The 21516-nt window shown below is 34.2% G+C and overlaps 2 protein-coding genes across 23 annotated transcripts in view; one reads left to right on the top strand and one right to left on the bottom strand.

Moving 5' to 3' along the window:
* The window catches only part of TASOR (transcription activation suppressor), a 36852-nt gene extending 28809 nt beyond the window's left edge, over nucleotides 1-8043 (top strand). For 6 of the 13 annotated variants that reach the window (XM_027467559.3, XM_027467558.3, XM_027467557.3 and 3 more), the window contains 2 exons: nucleotides 31-189; nucleotides 847-1601. In XM_027467559.3, coding sequence (XP_027323360.1) covers nucleotides 31-189; nucleotides 847-1409 — 722 coding nt within the window. In that variant the 3' untranslated portion in view covers nucleotides 1410-1601. Of the gene's footprint in view, nucleotides 1-30; nucleotides 190-566; nucleotides 1602-6656 lie in introns of those variants that run through there. The other 7 variants (XM_027467563.3, XM_027467561.3, XR_011812513.1 and 4 more) reach the window with 6 other exon arrangements.
* CCDC66 (coiled-coil domain containing 66) overlaps nucleotides 1-21516 on the bottom strand; it is a 40853-nt gene that overhangs the window by 14254 nt on the left and 5083 nt on the right. For 5 of the 10 annotated variants that reach the window (XM_027467571.3, XM_038185933.2, XM_072044343.1 and 2 more), the window contains 14 exons: nucleotides 20513-20642; nucleotides 20218-20321; nucleotides 19102-19226; nucleotides 18301-18423; nucleotides 15812-16065; nucleotides 15353-15437; nucleotides 14318-14479; nucleotides 12431-12575; nucleotides 11833-11952; nucleotides 10016-10479; nucleotides 8793-8830; nucleotides 8217-8500; nucleotides 7652-7779; nucleotides 3304-3678 (listed from right to left, as the gene is read on the bottom strand). In XM_027467571.3, coding sequence (XP_027323372.1) covers nucleotides 3595-3678; nucleotides 7652-7779; nucleotides 8217-8500; nucleotides 8793-8830; nucleotides 10016-10479; nucleotides 11833-11952; nucleotides 12431-12575; nucleotides 14318-14479; nucleotides 15353-15437; nucleotides 15812-16065; nucleotides 18301-18423; nucleotides 19102-19226; nucleotides 20218-20321; nucleotides 20513-20642 — 2246 coding nt within the window. In that variant the 3' untranslated portion in view covers nucleotides 3304-3594. Of the gene's footprint in view, nucleotides 1-1210; nucleotides 2946-3303; nucleotides 3679-7651; nucleotides 7780-8216; nucleotides 8501-8792; nucleotides 8831-10015; nucleotides 10480-11832; nucleotides 11953-12430; nucleotides 12576-14317; nucleotides 14480-15352; nucleotides 15438-15811; nucleotides 16066-18300; nucleotides 18424-19101; nucleotides 19227-20217; nucleotides 20322-20512; nucleotides 20643-21516 lie in introns of those variants that run through there. The other 5 variants (XM_027467572.3, XM_072044342.1, XM_027467573.3 and 2 more) reach the window with 4 other exon arrangements.

The raw sequence follows: 21516 nt of genomic DNA, 5'->3' as shown, positions 1-21516 counted from the left end.
TTAATACAAAATCTCCTTTTATGTATTTAGAAAAGAATCTCAAAATGCTTTCAAATTATGCTGAAAATGGAATAGTGGTTGCTACTGTTGATGACTTTATGCAAAATTTTAAAAGTCTTGTTGGGTATCACAACTCTGTTACTGAAGACAACAGTCTGCCTCCCTCTGATGTTCAGAAAAGACAATCAGGTAATATATTACACATATTTATAGTTTTTTCAGCTAATTAGACGTGTGGGGTGGAGGTTCTTGAAATAGTGTGTCTTTACTCTTTATGTAAATGAGTGCTGCAGATGGCAAGGAAAACCCAACTCTCAAGCTACTTTATTTTAAGTGATGGGGAAAAAGCAGCTGGGATGGAGCAGCAAGAAGATGTTAAATACAGAATTATAGGCTGACATGGTATCCAAGAAAGCAGATGTATGCTAAAAAGGTATAACCATCTGTTTCCAGGAAAAGTATAAATGTAACAGTAGCTTTTAGAAATTGTAAGCAAAGGATTAAGATGTCAGTAATTGTACTCCCTTAATTGTCTGATCCAATACTGACCTACTGTATAACTTTAGATGCTGTTTTGACATTAACCCCTTTGGAGCTGGGAGTTGGGATTTCCCAACACTAAACATGAACACAATGCGCAGAAGCTTTTAGCATCGGAGTAACTGGACATTCACACAGAGGGTTAAGTGTGTATGTTGAGTAAGTGAACAAGAGTGGCAGAAGACCAAGACTTAAGTGATAATGGACTTACAGACCTGAAGCATAACACTCTGTGAGTAGTGTATAGCTTTTCTAACAAAAGTTTGTATTTCAATAGAATAGGACTTTTTTTTTTTTTTAATGTAGTTCTTGTAGAAAACGATGAAAAGGATGAGGAGGACATGTCTCTGGATTCAGGGGATGAAGCATCACAAATAGAAATCTGCAATGATGACTCCAAGTATGATACATGTCGCTTGGAAGCTTTGCAGACAGAGGCCAAGGGCTCACACGGAGTAGATACAAAAGAAAGTTGTGTATCAGCTCCAGAGTTACCTCCTGAAGCACAAATTGGTTTGATGGAAAAGACTTCTAAAATTGACTTGAAAGAAATACAGCCAATTCCTCCAGTTTCTACAACATGTTCTGCTGAAGGAGGAAAACAGAACTCAGTTGAACAAGCTCCTTCTAGTAACTTCCAAGTTTACAGCAGACAATTAAACATGTCCCATCAATTCAGTCAATTTAATTTACTCACTCATCAGACTTTTCTGGGAACAACATACCCGATTTCTGCAAATCAAAACCAAGAAGGGGGCAATTATTTTCTATCTGCTTACAGTCAAAGCATGGATACAGAAAAGTCATCATCGCCTGGTGGTTGGGATATAAATTGTGATTCTTCCAGGCCATATTCAAAACAGAAATAAACTCGTAAGTCTTTTTTTAAGTTGATGTGGACTTTTCTGTTTCTAGAATGGTGAATTAACAATTTCTATTTTATTCTGGAACAATATGTTTCTTGTCCTTTATCTCAAATGTTTTCTTGTCTTATTTAAACCATGATGGCCTGTACCTGTTGGAAGCATCTGAAAATTGAAATAAATATATATATTTTTTAACATTTATTGTACTTGAATTATCTTGTTTGTTGGCACTTTTAAGTTTCTACATTTGTATTTGACCTGTACATAGGCTTCAGTTTGAAGTCTGTTTTAATGTAAAACTGAATGTTTGCCTAAAATATCTGAAACGGCAAGTTTTCTTTAACTGTAAGAGTATCCAAATCACTTTTCTTTACATAAATATCAAAACTTCTGTATTTATTTGACACTATTTTGTACAAATGTTTTTACATAGCCATAAGGCAGCGTAGTTATTTTAATGACTGGATTTTGGAAAAAAAATACCTCAATTAGATTAATGGTGCGGTTCCATTACAAAATAAAATAAACTCTTAATGCACAAGGGACTTGCTAACACATTTCATTGTCTGTGGTTTTTATACTGTTTTCAAAGTACACAAAAAAGTACCCAAATTTTATTTCATATCTAGCAATTATCTTTGTCTAATTTTGAAGCTGCGTGCTTATTAGAACAACATCAGAATGATCTTACAACTTTTATTTCCCATTGTAGTTTTAGAGTAATGAGAAGGACAAAGCTAGTCTTAATGACAGTGGCAGTTCAGCTTTGCACTAGAAAATCCTCACTCCTCTCCTTCAGCATAGCGATCACTCTGCTTTTCTCCTTTTTAAAACTAGTACTGTCATAAACACGGAGATCTGTTTCTTAATGCTGTCCTTTTTAGTTTCCCATGTGCTAAGTTAACCTTGCATTTTCTATAGCAATTCTGTAATTCACTCATGTCATGCAGCATTTTCTGACTCAAAGGCTTCTGGAGAACAGTAGCTGATAGAAAAGTAGCTCTGGTGTGTCAGAATTACCTGGTTAGTTTCACTGATGACTTTACATACGCTAAAACCCTGACTCTTACGTTTACAGTTTTTGTTTTCGAGTTGTCCAAAGTCTTTTTTTCAAAACAAAAAAGTACACTTTTCCCTGATGTTGAATAGCTTCTCTTCTATTAATTGTTTGATTCACTTATTAAATTAGGAACAAACCATGACCAAAGTAGTTTAGCAGTTATCTTACCAGGCAAGTAATCTATCAAAAAAAACCCCCAAAAAACGCCCTTGTACCAATAAACTGATAATGAATTTTGTGGAAAAACTGTTTTACCAAGTATAATGTCAACTATAGATTCTCACCTATTACATGACTTGGCATGCAAAGGGAGAGGAAAGAGTGCACATTTATTCCCTCAGCTACTGCTGTAAGGTACCTTTATAGTCAGGTTATTTCTAAAAAACAGTTGCTCCTAGAAGGAATCTTTGGTTGGAGGTTCAGTGGTTTTATTGCATATCAACTAAAATTAATTCAGGTTAGGCATCTTCTGCAGAGATCTGGAAGAAAAAATGTTTTACTCCAAATTATCCTTTCTCTTGAAGGCTAAAATATTTATTTTAAATGCATTTGTTCCTATTCTGGCTGGAAGTATTGAATGCTGACCTGTTCAGACTACTTATAAGTTGACTTCTTTAAACTGCAGTCTGTTATTTTGGACCCACCACTTACAACATTAAGTGCTGCTATCCTGTTTTAACGGGGGCCGGGGGGGTATGTGTGCATGTTGCAATCAGCAGTGCTGAGGTGTTAAAATCTGAGATTAAGTTCATAGACAATTAATTTGTCTAAGCCTAAAACCTGTCTGAGTAAGTACAAGCAGTTTTATGTGGTTAAAAATACCTACCAACTCCTGAAGCCATTTGGAATGATTCTTTAATCTTTTTATTTATCAAAAAATGCATAAACAGTACCATATACATCCATTTTTGTACAGTGGCTTGGTGGTTTCTACTAAATGGACGTGTCTTCATGTAGTATGAGGACCTTTCTACACAACATCATTAGTTTAATGTATCTTCAATCTCAAAAGCAATGTAACCCTGTAATACTATCAAAATTTGCATAATAAAATGGTTCACAATTAATTACATTAGCAACATGCTCTGCCTTTACATTTTTAAGAACTCGTACAGTTACATGTACCTTTCAAAAGGGTGAAATAAAATTCTCTTCCTGAGTTATGGTGGGAATTAGTCCAGACTCCAACTCTTTTTGCTTCTGTAGGAGGCCCTGAAATAAATGTAATATAAACATGAATGCTCTGCCTGCCTTATGCAGCCTGAACTAATAAGTGTGCTAGTGAGGTGCAATGCTGTTTAAACACACACCTTAAAGCAGTACAACGTAACGCATTCATAAGGGAGGGAACTCAGGCTTTCCTGATTCGTGCAAAAGGCTTGCTGAAGTGTGACTGAAGTCGTAGCCCAGCCTAATGTTTCCAGGGATGCCTATGCAGCAGAGACATGGCATTTTCATTGTATTAACTTACTGTCTTGTGCGCCATCACTACGCTTGTAGTATTCTAGCATGGTCTTTTATGCAGCCAAACCCCAGAACTTGGTAGGTACCAGCTTGTAGTATTAGCATTGATTATTCTCTAAGACAAAGGAGAGTGTGACCTTTTGACCCAGAACAGTGACAGAAGTATGAGGATGTGCATATTTATGCTCAAACGTAAAAGGTTCCTGCTCTGGTACTAGAAAATTGAGAAAACCTGTAACAAAAATCCTTACGATTGTATCTTTGGCCATGTGTATAAGTAATACATATCAGCTGTGTCAGGTACATTCATAAATTTGAAATAGTCTTTTTACTGTGATTAACAGGATCATATGAGGAGCTGCATGTGACCCCTTGCTATCTGTTTTAGATCTGTCTGAAGTATGGTACCAAGACAGTATTAAGAGAAAAGCTGCAATGGTAACAATGTTAGATTGCAAGACCTTTATCAATGATAAGGGTTCTAGGCTGATGTTACAGCTCAGCACCTCAACAACTGGTCATCCTAGTGGCACAGAAGGGGAGACAGATCACACAGAACAGGCTTAAGTTAGCATAGAAGCCTGTTAGACTTTGCATTATTTCAAAAGCAGCAGCTGCCTACTTTCACTTACTTGATAAATTACTTTTTTTTTTTTTTTTTAACTAATCAACAGCAGTAACTACTATTTATGTTAATAAGTCAGTGGACTTATTTAGTCCCTTTGCAACAATGACGCTTATTATAGAGTGTTATTGCAATTAGTAGCAAGTTACAAAACAAAAGCAGTATTTTTTTTGCCTTAAAATGGCCCTGAGCTGAAGTGAAAAAAAAACAAACAAACATTGACCACTCCAAAAAAAAGAAAGAAAAAAAAAAGGGCTATTCACAAGTATTGTAAAAGGGCTTTAGAGGACAGTAAGGGAAAATACACACACGGGGACAAGTAACAAGTTCTTGCTTTCTTGCTTTGCCTGTCCTTAGACAGCCTGCTGGTAGTCAGCAAGCTCAGTTAGCCATTATAGGCTACAACCTGCTAGCAAGTGTTTTTATTGTGCTTTTATTGCCCTAGGAAAATAAGATGTTCTGGTATGTACTGACTGTTTTGTAGCTGTTGTGTCTTTTAAAAAAGAGAACACAGTGTTGACTCTTCTTTTTTCACAAATACTTAGTCCACTTTGCTGGATGAAGAAACTCAGGCTTATTCCACTGACAACTTTGATTTAAGCAAGAAAACTAAAGTCTGCTGATAATTCTTATTACTGCCATCACCTGAAATACAGAAGACTTCACTGAGCAACTAAGACAAAGGGAGACTTGCTGAGTTGTAAACAATGCCATTACAGACTGATCCTTCACTGGGCAGAAGAGGGCCCTCGTGGCCCTTTAGTATTCACTGGTGTATCCAGGGTCCAGTGAGTTCAGCTACACTGTTACTAAAACATCCTGATCATATTTTTCTATATACTCTATATGGGTTTTAAAGGCTAAAGACTGGCCAAATATAGCTATATATGTGTATTCTGAAACTATTAATTGGATAGATATATATACATAAAATTGTGTATATTATCATTTAAAAGAACAAGACTAGATTATCTCCTAAAATAGAAAAACTAAGCTCTGCTCTTTGGCTTGCTTATATTTCATACAAAATATTGCACTATTCAGTCTTTCTCAATGAAATAACCAACCCAAAACAGATAGAGCACCTCAGTTCAACAGGTAATGTCCCAAATGCATTCTGTGGCTGCTAGGGTATTTTAAAAAGAACTTAAAAAACTTCTAACTCTTCAAGAACCAACCTTCACTGAAAGACTACCCTTAATGTTAGTTTTTAGATATTGTTAGGGCCTGAATACTCACTGTGCAGCAAAAATGTTCCCAAGCTTGTGTCTCCTACATTTGCCAACAATGATATTACCACTTTAAGCCTCATTAAATATTCATGGATTTTGTTCACCTCAGCATGCACAAAACTCAAATTGTGCTTTGAAGACGTCGGCTTCATTCTTAACTGAACTACAATTGGCAAATGAAGTCTGAATACAAAACACTTGGAAGTTGTGGATATTTAACAAAAATATTAATGGGCATTAAGACCTGTTCTAGTTATGAAGAAAGTCATCTATCTAGGGAAATCTACCTGGAAGTCATGAGAAACTGACCCTTCAGTGTTCTTGTGTCACATCTTTTCTAAAATTACAGGTTAAGTATGCCATGGCTGACACCTCATTTGTGCAAGGGATTTACTTGCTACTGAAGCACTAGGTATGCACATGTGTTTCTCTAAAGCAGACCAGGAGATAACTAATGGTACTCCATTGTACTTAAGTCTGTCAGTTTCCTTCTTTAATTTGGATCATTTACACAATTTTCTCCTTTAATCTGACGAAAAATTAATAGTGCTCCTATGTATATGCTTTATTATATGTCTTCTTATACATTTATTTACTTTTCAGCTATATATAATTTTTCTAAAAAACTATCTAATAATAAATGTCACTAATCTAATAAAAAAAATCTAATAAAAGTCACAATCTAATATTCTAATAATAAACAATCTAATCACAAAACAATCTAATTAGATCTAACAATCTAATAATAAAGTCACTAGTATCACTATGCAGTCATTCAAAAAAAGGATGATACCAATACATACATATCTTTAATAGTCCTCAAGGAAGAATTGCAAACCTAAAGAAAAATTTTCTTTTTTGTCTTGCAGTCCTCTATCAGACCATTTAGAAGCATGAAAGAAAACTCTTCTTGTGATTGTCCAGGCCTGCGGTTTGAACCTACTCTGGACCACAGTTCACTGCTAGCAGGTTGAGTATCAAATTCACTCATGTTTTAATAACTTGAAGCTTGACAGTATCCTTTTTTTGGTATTCTGACTCCAAACAGAAAAATACATAACTTCACAGTTACCAACTATAACCTTTGTGCTTCTTTAATCTACTGCAATGTGTAGCAAGACTTAAAGACAGTCTTGCCTTGTTCAAAAACACTTGGGCAATCCTGAAGACCTAATAGTTACCGGTGACTTACTACAAATTGAACAATGTATACAAACATAGACAGGCAAAAGGCTTTTGCCTCTGGTTGCCTGTGTTATTACACCAAATTACATTTTCTTTTTACTCACAACACCTGACTGATTTGACAAATCCTGAATTTTAAACATTAGCAAAAACACAGCTAACTCGGAAAGATTTTATAAGGATTTTCACACATAATATTTACAGATTGGAATATTCCACGCCTGATACTTGATTACCACCCCTCTAACTTTCTGTGCCATCTACGTAACTCTGGCATGAGTGGCTTACCAGTCATATAACAAAGGTTTGAATGTTCTGTTAAAATACTGTCCTTTTTTCCCTTTGATATTGAAACATTTTTACTATAGGTAATCCTATATCAATACCTGGACAGTAATAAAGTTATTCCTCTTGTTTTCAAGTTTTCTCAGGTATTCCACCTTATCATAGTGAATCTAAGGACTACATAGTTCATAGTCCTTAAGAGTCCAAGGATGGAAGTAATGCATTAACTAAAGCAAAATTAATGAGGAAAGGTAGAGGTCCAGGCCCAAAACTTATAGGATAGAAAAAAAAATGAATTAAAAATGACTATGACTTATGACTATGTAATAGTTTGCAATGTTCATTTTGACTTCGGTATGTAGACACACATGTTTATCAATGACTTTTTGCTTACCTGGCGTAATTCTGACAGTCCCTTGAGAATTGCTTGTTGTCTCTCTCTGATTTTAACTACATCAGGATTTAGAAGAGGATCTCTAGTGTGATCAGAGCTAAAAATCTGTCGTGGTGTTTGGTAAGAATCTAAAAATAAATACATATCAAATCAGTTAACAATACTCCTATACATTTTGTTCTAATTTTGTACTAGATTTTCACAGCTTGTGAAAATCAGGTTTTGGTTGCTATTAGGTTGTGATCACTTTAAGTCAAATACAACTTAGGTTCCTAAGACCAAAATCTGTACGTAGTAATGCCAGAGAAGTGCAACTGTAGTTCAGTAAAGATAAACAAACAAACAGAAAAGGACAGATAAAAGAATTAATTTTTTTTTGCTTTTTTTTTTTTTAATACAAAGTATAAATTTGGTTGTATAGGCATTCTGTACAGTGCTCTGACAAACATGGGTTACAGCAGAATTCAGTGAAAAACAGATATCAAATTGAACAACATGTAGTACGTTGAACTAAATCACTCCAACATCTCTTCTACATGAATCAGATCATAATACATTTCAGTACCATTCAACTGTTGATATTGTGGGTCATGTGTTGAAGGTCTAGTCACTGGTGCTTCTGGATCAAGATAATACACTTCATTTGTTCGAACATACGGAATGAACTGTGAAGACGGAGGTCTTCCAGCTTCTGTAACTAGGGGAGGGGAGCTCCTCTGCTGTGCATCTGTCTTGATATTTTTCTCTCTTCTACTATTGTTGTTGTGCACCAGGAAATTAGAAGTATGTGTCTGTTTTTGTTGTACTTCGTGTAACCTGTTCTTAACTGCTGGAACAGGTGAGTCAGACCTGTATGAAACAATTTCAGTTAACATATAAAAAATACAAAAGTAATATGATTAAGTTTCTTAAAAAGTAGACAAAAACGCTCAGAGGACTGCACTTCTGCTCTGTTACTTTGCCTTTATACTAGCTATTTATTGTTTACAACTAGCTTGTTTTGTCTTCTCTTCTGTACTTTTAATAGTAGAAAACTAGTTGCATGTAAATTATTTAAAACAGTTAAAATCCGGAAAGAAAAGCATGCATATTTTACTATCTATATATTTATACTTTGCATTAAGGCAGAGTATTGACATACCTTTCTTCATTCAAATTATTCTTATGTAATTGTTCTTCCTAGGAGAAAACCAAGAAAGTCAAAAGTAAAATAAAAACCCTCCATATTTTTATACTAAACACAGTAATTTCTCAAAACAAGTTTGTTCTGAAATTCCTGAAAAGTTTAGCCCAAAGCAATGATTAATAAAGGAAAGGTCCTATTGTTATATACAGTCAGTAGAAGTTTTCTAATTAAATTAAAATTCTTCTTATGGTATCACGCACAGCTTAACTGTCTTAAAAATCTGCTTAAAATTCATTAGCCCTTTTTTCAGGAAAGGAATTTTTGAAAATTTAGCTTTCAATAACATACATGCAAAACTTATTTACCGTTAATCATATGATTTACTATTAATCTAATTAAAAACCAACAAACTTGGTTTAACAGATGAATAAATCTTCAAAGGCACCTATGTGAACAGCTATCTAGCTATGTAATTTCACAAACCTTTTTTTTTTTTTTTATTTTTTTTTTTTTACCCACAGCTTCTAAAATATGTGTATGTAGCCATAATAAGCAAATGACTAAACAATATTAAGGTGGACACCTTTTCAACACCAGCATTTTTTCTACTGGCAGGTGAGAGAAATGTAGGTGTTTATGTATGTATACATACATACAGAGAGAGAGAGAGCAGGCAGGAATATATTTTATAGTATTTCTTTATATGAGAATTGTTTTTTATATGAGAATTGTTTGTTATATGAGAATTGTTTTTTCCCAGCCACATGCTACACATGCTTACTGCAAATGGGGAAGAAAAAAACCCAACTCCGCTAAGAAGTATACATTTTTATGACATTAGAGTACATCCTCAGTAGCACGGATTCTTTGCAGAAATAAGAACTGGACAGGTACTCCTGATCTATTAACCAGCACCACTACACAATGGACAGAAATGCTCAAGTCAGTGATACCATTTCATCCCACATACTACTTTCAATCCAGCTCCCTTTTTACATAATGAAACAATAATAAACTATATCAAATACATGCTTTGGCAGAATGAAACAACAATAAATGACAAAAATCAAGATGTTCTGATCATAACAGAAACACAAAGTAAACAAAACACTGCTGTAGTACTGTTCTTTACGCAAAGGGTAGGTGAAAATTCTCAGAGCTTGAGTTACATCCAGGCAGAACTGAGTGAAGTAAGTCTTAAAAATACTCATCATTTGTGCTAGAGAAAATGTAGTTACCTTTCTGATCCTATGTCTCTTATTCTTCATGTTCATTTCTTCGTGAGGTGAAGGAGATCTGTTTTTTGGGCAGAGATTCCTAGGGGTATTTCTTTCTACCAGCTGAAGCAGCTCCATTTGCCGTCTCACTTTGTTTGCTTCCCTCTGTTTTTGTAGCTGTTTAGGGTATCTTTCTGATGCTGGAATATATCTTTTCCCAGGCTTGTTTATGTTCCAGTCAGGTCTTTTAGTATTTTTTTCTGATGATTTAACTTGTCTTTCTTTTCTTGCATATTGTTCGTATAGCTCACTGTAGATGCCACCATTCTCTTGTCCTGAAATTTTATTTTTATCTGTATACTGCATTTCTTTCTGATATTTGTTGCTGTTGGAGGTTTCCTTATATTCTGTGGAAATATCAGGTGATCCACAACACATAGTTCTTCCCTCAACTGAATCAATACATGCTGAAGTATTACAGTCATCTAAAAAAAAATGTATTTTAACTTCAAGTATAAGTTATTCAAATAACTTGTTTGAATGTCGTCTGCACATCAATCTACCATTGCTGATTTTATTCAAAAACCAGTTGCTACAGTTTTATGGTGATTTTTATCCTTTTTGATGTGGAAAAATATAAGATCAATACAAGCAATTTGAGTAAGGAGAAAAAAAAAGATTAGAGAACAAAATCAAGTCACTGCAAAGTTAAACTGTAAGTAAAATGAAACTATATTATCTTAAAATGCCAAATTCAGTTTTATCCCTGGTACCCACTGGTTAAGAGCAAAATACAGCTCCTGTTTAGTACTTTAGAATGCTGATGGTTTGGTCATAATCAGAGTGCTACTATCAGAAACTTACTTTCCTAATCTTTGTCTTCCAATGGAAATATTTTGTTCAATTTTTAAATTACTGAAAATCCAGCCTCTTTCTTTACTAATTGGCATATACAAAAATATCAATTACTTTGTAAATGCTCTGAATTTCTAGTAAAATTTCTACCAGCATTATCAAAACCAAAATTATTAATTTTTGCTTATGCAAATACAAATAAATTAAAGCTTTCTCTTCTCAAGTGTTAAAAAGCTAATAATTTTCTAAATACAAGGTAAATTTCCAAGGTAAATATACAAGGTAAATATACAAGGTATATTTCCATTCAATCTACTCATTGAGGCCTCACCTACAACATGAATGAATGTATACTAAGTTCATAGAATAATAGACATAGAATCATACTTATTTTTTCTTTTGTTTGTTTGTTTTAATAGTGTGATACATAATCAAGATAAAGACCAGCAGGTATTCCATCTACATAGACCCACAATTTTGTCTGGATATTTAGGAAGAATTATAAAAAGCTTTTCTAAACGGTTGAATATAACCTTTCATTTTCCAATTAGTCTAGTTTTCTAATTCCAGGATTATGACAGTATTTCTGTCAGCATCTTCAAGGATTTATCCCAGCTTGATACCAAAGCATGTTATATAAGCCTGTGAATATTCACACTGAAAATTACTAAAATATATAACTAAATGCCTTAATAAATTTAGTCCTGCAGGGCTTGTAACCATGACTAAGCCAACACCATACTTCAGACTGGCTGATTTGACTTTGTAATTGGCAGGTAACAACTATATAGGCATATTGTTTATTTAGAATACAGTGATATATGGTAATATTCTAATATGCCTGTGTCTGTCCAAGTATTTCTTGCTAGCTTTATTCCATTCTGAATGACAGTGATTTGGCCCCGTTGCTAAGTTACACCAATATGCTGTTCCACTGCCTGTATTTCGGTACACCAGGGTAATTAAGTGGAAGGGCTGTGTACCTGTCTGTACAGCGGTGTCTTTCCGAGAAGTCTGCCGATCAATATTACTGCTAATGTCATCAGAAAAGTTATGACGTTGATATGAAGTGTCAGTATTACAATTTTCCAATTCAGTGTCACCTAAAAAGAATCAAGGCTTTTTTTTTAATGTAGCTTTTTTTTTAAAAATGTAGCAACATATATTCCATTTAAGCTATGCTATCAGGTTATCGAACTATTGTTGCTTAGAACACAAAGCAAAAGGTTGAGAACTATGATTCAGATCTGAATACTCCGCCTGTTTCACTGAAAATCAAGTTGACCATTTATAGGTCTGAATATTCCATATGCCTTCCTGGTGACAGCCTTATATTTCTTCCTGTATGCAATGTAGCATTTGAAGTTATATAATAATAGTAATATACTAAAATACAGTACTCATAGTATTAGTTAACAACGACATTGTTTTGAAGGCTCTTTAAATAAACTGAAATGGAATTTGATTCCTGAGTCAAAGGAGCCTTATTACAAAAGCAGACTGACAAAGAAAGAACACTGGCACCTCGTGTGCAAACACCACAGGAACAAGCAAACTGAATATGAAAAGATTGGTACTTGCCACCAAGATTCTTCTTAAGTTTTGAAATGTCATGTCCCTTCTGAGCCAAATCTTGAATACGCTGTTCTTGTTTTAATCTCTGTGCTAATTCTTGAGCTTTCTGCATTGTGTGATAGATCTCATTTGTTTTAAGAGTCACAAGTTCCTTTAGAAAAAAAAAAAAGTGATCATTTGAGAATAAAATAGGATTATTTAACCTCCATATAAACCCCAACGTTTACAGAAATCATGTCAACATACATTCTTTTTTTGAGTAAAGCATTTAAAACAAAACAAAAAAAACCAAAAAAACAAAAAACAACAAGAACTAGTTGAGTAGACACAATACCTAACATTTAAGTTTTTAATGGTAAATTCAGAAGCTCTGCATTCTGCTGTGCTGATGAAAGGTATTCAATCCAAGCATTAAAAAGCCAGCATCTAGATCCTCTTACTTATTTGGATCCTCTTACTTATTTGGATATTTAACTCCTTTCTGATAAATTAATCCTTTCATAAATGTCATCTGATTTCAGCTATCTATCATCAATGTGGTTTAATGAAATAAAAGCCCAAATAAAAATAAGAATCCTTCCTCCTATTTCCACAGAAAGGAGGCAGTAGAAAGCTGCCTAACAAAGGCAGAACATCCCTAAATCTGAGGCTTATATTTTTAGACCCGGTGGGTTCAAGATGACTGGGCCAAGGAACAACTCCTATCCAAACTGATACTACCATCTCATACCCCAATTCCATTGCATTTGCCAGTGAAAGCAAAACTGATAGCATGACATGTTTGGAAGGAGCTGAGCGATTACATAGAAATATGACTTTTCCTAATTTTTAGCAGTTTCTTCTAGCATCTATGCGCAGATTCTATACCTTTCCCTCCAGAAAATGCAGAGAAATCAAGCATCCGTATTTCTGCAGGTTCTTGAGGAGGCTATGCTTTTGAAAACAGTCTGTTTTATGACATCGCAGAATTCTGCTAACACTTATAGCTGCTACTGTGCCAAAAGAAGAGTATGGCTTTAACCTTCTACAGATTCTTCTGTAAGAGGTTAAGAATATATAAAAATGTCAAATTTGTGTACACCAAAGGTCAAAATGTTACTTTCAGTTTAATTTTTAAATGAAACAAGCTTGAAAGTTCAGCAATAGTTACAGAGGTGAAAGTTCTAGAACATCAACAACTTTTTAAACAATTTTTCCAAATTATATTCTGGAAACTCTTTAATCCAGAGTAAAAGCACATCCAGTTAGATAAAGTTCATGATACTGAACCATCTTAAAAGCATCAACTTATCAACAACAATAATTGGATCGCAGACTTTGTGGTATTTTTTTAATTTAAAATTTATGTTTAAAATGTATTTTTCTACATTATTTAAAACCACAAGTGCATTTTTGCCAGTTATTATTCATTCATCTTTCTGAAAAGGCCCTTGTCCAAAAAAAAAAACTTGCCTTAAACCTATATTGTACTATATTAATTGAGGAAACAGATTTTGGTTTCAAATGTAGAAATTTCAGGTAGTTTTCATTTTCAAAATGAGGAGGCAGTACCATTTTGAAGGTGAGGAACTGTTTTCCTCAAAAAATAGTATTATTACAGACTCTGAATTTGGTAGGCAGAAGTCTGTTTATCATTTTGAAACTCTGAAGGACTTTTGTTCATGCTTTAGAGCAGTTATGGTCATGTTAGTGGAGATGTGGCAAAATCCCTTGCACAGTTTCAAAATATATCCTGTCATCTTTTACTCTACTTAAAAATAATATATCAAAGTAATATACTAGAATAATCAAAACATAGTCTTCCCTCTATTCATAGCTTCTAAGTTTAGTACATACAGATAAATCAGTAAAAAATGTCCATTTATCTGCATTAAGCAAAATACAGAAAACCACCTCTTTTTGTTTTTGTTTAAGCATATCTTCTTCAAACTGTTTTTGTATCAGTTCTTTTTCTCGTGCTAGGCGCTGTTCTTCCTCGTGTTCTTCCCATTTTCTCTTCTCTTCCTCCAGTTGTTTCTTCTTCCGCTTTTCTTCTACCTGAGCCATTATTGCTTTCTGGTAATATCATAAAAAGTAGAATTAAAAGGTATAAAATTGAAGATATTACAATCTATTTACTCATATACTTCCATGTATGTGTATAATGTTTGGATTTGGAAGCATTAAAAGAGAGACAATTTATTCAAGACAATTTATTAGTTTGTGTGATATTACTAGAGAAAATAACTAACAGTTCATTCTTAACGAAAAAGTATTTCAAACACTTTTTTTGTTCTAATTTCTCAAAAGATATGTAGTTGCCTTCCCATTTTTTTAGAACGACCAGCCCAGCAAAGCAGTTTGAAGACAAAATGTGCAAAGATAAACAAATCTCTTTTTCTATCTTCAAAAATTGTTTTGTACATTGCTTGTGAAGAAATAGTGGTCTGATTTTTATCTAATATACTTTGATCTAGCAAGAACAACAGTTTGAGCAGATAGAATCATTACATTTACACTAAGATTTATTTACATTGTGCTATAGACATCTTCATGAAGATTTATGTTCAGTTAAGAGTGCAAAAAGTAATGGGAATGGCAGCAGTAAAGTAGATAAAATTTCAAAATTCATGGAAGGGGTATATGCAAATATCAGTACTCCTGATGACAGTGGAGACTAAAAAAAATGTGCACAAAACCTATTAGAGCTCTAAAGTTTGTGTTGTGTCTTTCTGAGGTGAGAATTCTGTCACAGAAATGCAATCAACTCCGTACAAATATTAAAAAACTGTAGACTCTGAGAGGAATAATGTTAAACAATTGTAAACATGATCTGAAGAATGAGAGTCAACTGCCTCACTATTATTAAATGTCATGCTTTATTCATATGACAAAACTACATTTCATCCACTCATTACAATGTCATTAATCTTTAAAACAGAAATCTACCTGATGTTCTAACTGTTTCTGTCGCCGTCTGTCTCGCTCTTCAATCTGTGCAGGATCCAGGAGAGCTGTCATTGAACGAAGGAAACTACAAACAAGAAAATGTGTATATGTTTTTAATCATAAAACGGAAAGTCTAAAGCCTTTCTTAATTAGAAGTCTCAGTTAGATTTCAAGTAATATTTTCATATCGAGGTTATCACATCGCATTAATTAATACAGTTCATTGTAATGAGTAAGGAAGAAAGTAACCTTGCAGTAAATTTTATTCATGAACAACAGCGGCACTTGTGTCTCGCAAAGGTGAAACAACATGTAATTCTGAAAAAAAAGCAAAAGCTAGATGAGACAGATCTAATGATCAGCTTTAAAGGATCTTATTCAAGCACTTTTTTTAATTTCTGAGGAGGTGACAGAAATGAATTAGCTGGGAAGATGATTACCCTTTCAAAGCTCACTCACCTGACTTTCTGACTGTGATCCAAAGCACTGCTTTTAGCAACTTTTTCTGCATTTTCCACCTTTGAGGGCATGAGGTTGCCTAAAGCTGCAGGTGAAAAAGGGTGAACAAAAGCAGTCAGCTCCTTAGGGTCAGGTGACAGGCAAAGACTTTCAGGCTGCTTTTTGTACATTCCATTTAAAGGGTGTTGTGCATTAGCATTAAGGTGGTTCTTTAAAGAATCAAAATGCATTGCCCATCTGTCATGCTCTTCAGCCTAAATAAATATGAAGCAACAAAAAATGGAAATGTGCTCAATTACATTGTTTCTATAAAGCATGGTTAACAAAAGAGTTAGACAATACGTATTTTGTACAACAGGAACATCTGAAAATCTATATATTCTCTCCCTGATAACATGAACAAGTGGCATGTTTTACACCGGCCCACATTTACCGCCTCTACTTTAATGGTGGACAATAGCAGAATTACTGTGCATTGGGCAGAGATGTTACTCTTCCTGTTTTCAGCTTGACAGGCCCATTGTAAAATAAGCATTATTTTCCACCCACGCCATCCGTCATTTTCAATTAAACACAAGAATCCTAGCAAAGTACCTGAAACTTCTTTAGAGGTAGCATATTGGCTTTTTAAGTCTACATTCTGTACCACCTGAGCTTATTTTTTTGGCATCATGATGGGAACTGAATATTTTAATATTTCATTAATAGAAGATTTTTACCTAAGGGACCTTTGTTTTTGCTGTAGGTACTGAAATTGTTTTTTTCTTTTCAATAAAAGATTTGTTTCTCTGGAAGGCCTGGAGAACAGCTCCCTCAAATTTTGCATTCTGCAGAAAACAAACTAACGTAATCCACTTAAAGCTTTCTGCGAGTCACTTCCTTGAACAAAAAGCCACCTTCTTTAAGCAAAGTTTTATACCTATTTAAAAAGACACAAGAAACACTTAGTCCAAATAATAATAAGAATCCAAATAATTCTTTCTCCTGTTTCCTAAGTTTTGCCTTTCCTTTGAGCACATTAATGTGGAACCACACAAGAGCAGTTAAAAAAATCTATTTTATTCTTATGTAAATCTGTAGTGAAATATGTAGAAAGGCTGAGAGTGTGACACAAGACCTGAAAATAAGATGCTGAAGTAAACAAGATTAAGTACATGTAGCTTTCTTTCAAAAGGGGCTAGAAGTGAGATTACTGTAACTTGGGTAACTACATCCATCTCCCCAGGGCACAGCTATCAAATTAAAAAAATGAGGCAGCTAATGCTGGGACCTTTCACAGCTGTGTTGCTTTCATAACATAAAGCTCAGTTTGCAAAGTGGTGTCACCTGTAAGAACGTGACCAACCTTAGCAAGAAGGTGGGTTTTTTTGGAGGTGGTTAGGAAAGCTCTCTTCTAGCATTATGAACTACGGAACTGAAATGATGAGTTTCTGTGCAGAGATTGTGTAATTGCTGTATTAAATGCTTTAGTTCAAAGTAAAAGCTGCAGCCTTTTAATACAGAAGTTTGTAGGTTATGAATGCTCATATCAGGCAAGTTTTGGTAACTGGGATTCTTGTTCACTAATAATACTGAGAATAGTGAATATACCTGATACATAGCAAGAGGATTGTTTGATCCTGGGTTAAAGCTACACACAGCAATTTGGAAATCTGGATTCTAGCTATAGTACAGTGTTTCTTCATTTCAAAAGACAAGAGACTTTAGAAGAGCATGTCAATATTGGTCCGTATAAGAACACAGAATGTTTCACTTAACTTAAAATCAGTAGTAAGATAGAAATAATAACAGTAAAGGAAGTAAGTCTTCTTCCATATAAAGAACCTGAAGGGGTGTGAGACATCTTGCCCAAACCAGTCAAGGGTATTAAGTCTCCACATATCTGACCTGCAAAGCAGTTATATTGGCCACAGTTTTCCTTTGAGATCCTTTGTTCAACAGACCGAAAAAACTGAAGAATAAAAAAGGGCTACTTTCTTCGATCCTTTTTGGAGTAGAAATGTTTAAAAAGCTTCATTAATGTGTACATGTGTGCATATGTATGTCTTAAAGTAGTATTTCCAGAAACAAGATGTGAACACCACTGTGACACACTGTGATTGTCTTTAACTTTCCTCCTTTTTCTTCTCATCTTCTTTGGTAGTCTACAGGAATTTTCTTTTTGCACAGTGTCTGGCTATTGTCTCTACAAAACCTTCCAGCCCCTGGTGCTTTCAAACTACAATGTGTCAGGAGGGGGGAGGAGTTGGAGGTAATACCACTGTTCTCATCAAACTAGACACACAGTTTTCTGCCACCAAAATACTGGAACAGCTATTGGCTAATTAGGCAGCTCTCTTGAGTTTATGATTGAAAAACTGGATGTGCTGCATTCGATTACATCTTTGTCGCTAGTTCATTAGATCTAAGATTTTATCTCTTATTTCTTAGAACAAAAGTTGAAATAAAAACTTCTCTTATTCCAAAAAGTACCTCTAAACCACAGATACCTTTGATAAATTCAGTTTTTCTTCTGTTTTTCGTAGCTTAGCTTCTTCCTTCTGTTTGTCCAGCTCTTCAAGCCACTTCTTCTGTTGCTCATGCTTTGAAGGTTGTTCCTGTGGCACAGCTTCCTGAAATAAGATAAATGCCAATCTATTACTTGTAGCAACTATTAATATGTATTGAGTACAGTGTGTTTGTACATGTTATGTACAAGCTCTTATGGGGGCAAGGTGATAACACTTTCTAGCAATGCTGAGTATGCCACAAAAGACACTTGCTTTTACTATAATAACTGACAGCAGATACAAAGCTATCCTGTCTGAAAGCAATCAATTTCACTGTAGAGGCAGTCTCCCCTGAGAATGCGTTTATCTGACACAGCATTCTCAAAGTGACAGTTGACTTTCTGAAAGAATTTAGAATAAAAGTCAAAAGGCTATGCTTATTATTCTGTAAGCAGAGCTAATGAACAATGCAAATAACTATATAACCATTGAGATTATTCCTCAAAACAGAGCTGGAAAAGATTCATACCTTTTAGTTAGTAATCAATGTGGAAAGACAGAAACAGGTTGTTCATGATATAAATATATTAATTTGTAAAACAAATTGGAGCAACAGGTAAGTTTGATATAGGGAGTTGACAGCACTTCAGAGAGCTTAAACTAATCATTGATATTTGATTTTGCTACCAGTTACTGCTGGATCCGTACAAAAAAGAAAATCTTGTATGAATTAAAAATTGAACAGTTCCAGAACAGTGCAGTGGAAACTGTGTTCTTCAGTGTTTCTACTGATAGCTTTACCTTATCTGGGTTAGCTGTTCCCATCTTCTCAGTATGTGTTTTTTCATTGCCAGATTTTGCCCAGAAACAACCCACCTCTTCTTCTAAAGTTTCTTTCAACTTCTTCTTTAGTGCTACCTGTTCATCTTCAGGAGGAAGGGTGGGGAGGGAAGTGCACAAAACTGGTGAGAATTCCTAATACAGGCAGGTAGATGCATTTATTAAAATAAATAATTAAAAAGGCACACCGGCTCTACAAGCTCTACAGTTTTGTTTGTAAGAAGGGCTGCTAGATGAAGTCACTACTGTGTGAGCTATCACTTTAAAGGTGATTTTGCTCTTAAAGAGGATGGCTGCTGAGTCTCTGCCCAGAGATGTGGAGGTAACAGGAATCTCTGAGAAGACTACAAACACTGAAAGATTAAGAATAACTGAGAAGGAGAGGGAAAACTAAGAGAAATAATAATAATTAAAAAATCAATTCTCTCATTTTTTATTAATACTAATAATCTAAGATTACTCTATAGCTGCACTGGGTTAGTAATACTAAATGCAAACTACTAACAGTGCAGAATCAAACTGAATAGTCTACATCCAAGCTGAAAACAAAACACTCCTGTATATCAATCATGTAAAGCCTGTGGCAAATTAAGCTTTTTTATTGTGTTAAACACTCTCAATTTGCTGCAGATTCCCTTTGGTTAGGCATAAGGCAAGGCTGCAAACTATTTCAAGGTCAGATTGCAACCAGTATTCAGTCACAATGGTAGATAAGGCAACACTTTTACCTTAAAATAAACAAACTCGTTTGTTAATGATAATGGCTATCAGAGTGAAAGAATGTGACCAAATCAGTAGCCAGTAACTCCTACAATATGAAGTATAAACAAATGTACTTGTTTACAAGAATATTTTGTTCAGAAGCACACAATATGTTACAGATTTTTCTTTACACAGATTTTTTTTGAAACTCATAAATGTCAATCTTTTGTAGAGACGAACAAAAGTACGTAACTTCCAAATTTGTAGCAATTGCATTGATACAAGTAAATCTATAAAAGCATAAGGAATGCAAGGTTTCTTGGCATCCTGAGCATATTAAACTGATCAAATATAAATAGTCTGTATTATAATTACCTAATTCTTTCTTCCATCGTGTCTTTTTAAATTCTAATAAGGCTTTCTCCCCTTCTCTTTCACCCAAGGTAGTAAACATGTCAGCTGGTTTCCATGACTCCTTTCTAGAGGAGGATAGAAGAAAAATAATAACAAAAAAGCTTATCTGTTAAATTTTGAATACTAATTTAAAAATTACCTTTATATATATTCTTACTGTGATTAAGAATATTAATTCTTACTTTAATAAGAAGATTAACAATATTAATCATTAATGGGGACACTTTTTTGTAGACAATAACACAGATGTACATACGTAACTTTCTGTCCTTGTTGCAGATATGACTCTTGTTTCCTGCTTGAGTTAGAATTAACTTCATCTGGAACAGATGAAACTTCATTGTAGCATTTCTCCAAAAAGCTTGTGTTTTCCTCTGATGACTCTGCTGCAGTAGAATACAAACGCATTTTAATGTAAATATATATATTTACATTTTTTTACATATATATATCTACACGTAAGTAAATAAAGCATGTGTGCCCACTAAATACTTCTCAATATTTACTACTTCAAAAACAAGAAACTTGCAAACTTGACATTCTTTAATAGAATGGTTTTTAGCTCTGCTTGCATGTTTAAGGCATGTAAGTTAAAACTTCACAGGGTATTTTTTGAATGCTAGACTTATAATAAATGCTTCTACTTGACAAACAGCTCAGACTTTTTTACTCAGTAAAAGTAATTTCTATTTTGTAATTACTTAATTTCAGTGTGTCTTGTTTGTGGTGACAAAGAGCTGACTTCTTTCATAGGTCTACAAACAGAAGTAAAGATGTAATACAAGAACATGCACAATAGTTTTCACACGTGGCACTATAAGGACTGCAAAACAAGTAATACTCAACAGTAGTATTACAGCTAGGCAAAAAGATGCATGTATATCTTGGGGACAGAGGAAAATGTCACTGCTGCTCTTAAGATGCATAGCAATACCTAAAATCTTCATACAACCAGAAAGTTCTAACTCTGTGTGTTGATTTTTTTTATTTTCAAACTTATAATGGTAATGGTACAGTGCCATTCCACTATGTATCTTTTTCCTCAATGTAAAATACTTAATTTCAGCACAAAATGTTGGCAGTTGCTTGCTTTCTTACTCTGCAAAATATCAGAATACTATCAAGCAATTCCTAATTTTTACTGTTAGCATTAACATGTTTGGTTCCTAAACAGTAACAGGCAATTTCATAATTTCATATCTATAGTAGCAAATAGTATGTTGTCAGAGACCAATGGAGTAACATCTCTGCAGCATGCAA

The sequence above is a fragment of the Anas platyrhynchos genome, chromosome 13 (genome assembly GCF_047663525.1).
Source record: "Anas platyrhynchos isolate ZD024472 breed Pekin duck chromosome 13, IASCAAS_PekinDuck_T2T, whole genome shotgun sequence".
NCBI lineage: Eukaryota > Metazoa > Chordata > Aves > Anseriformes > Anatidae > Anas > Anas platyrhynchos.
The sequence above is the reverse complement of the archived record's forward strand: the minus strand, read 5'-3'. Positions and strand labels throughout refer to the sequence as shown.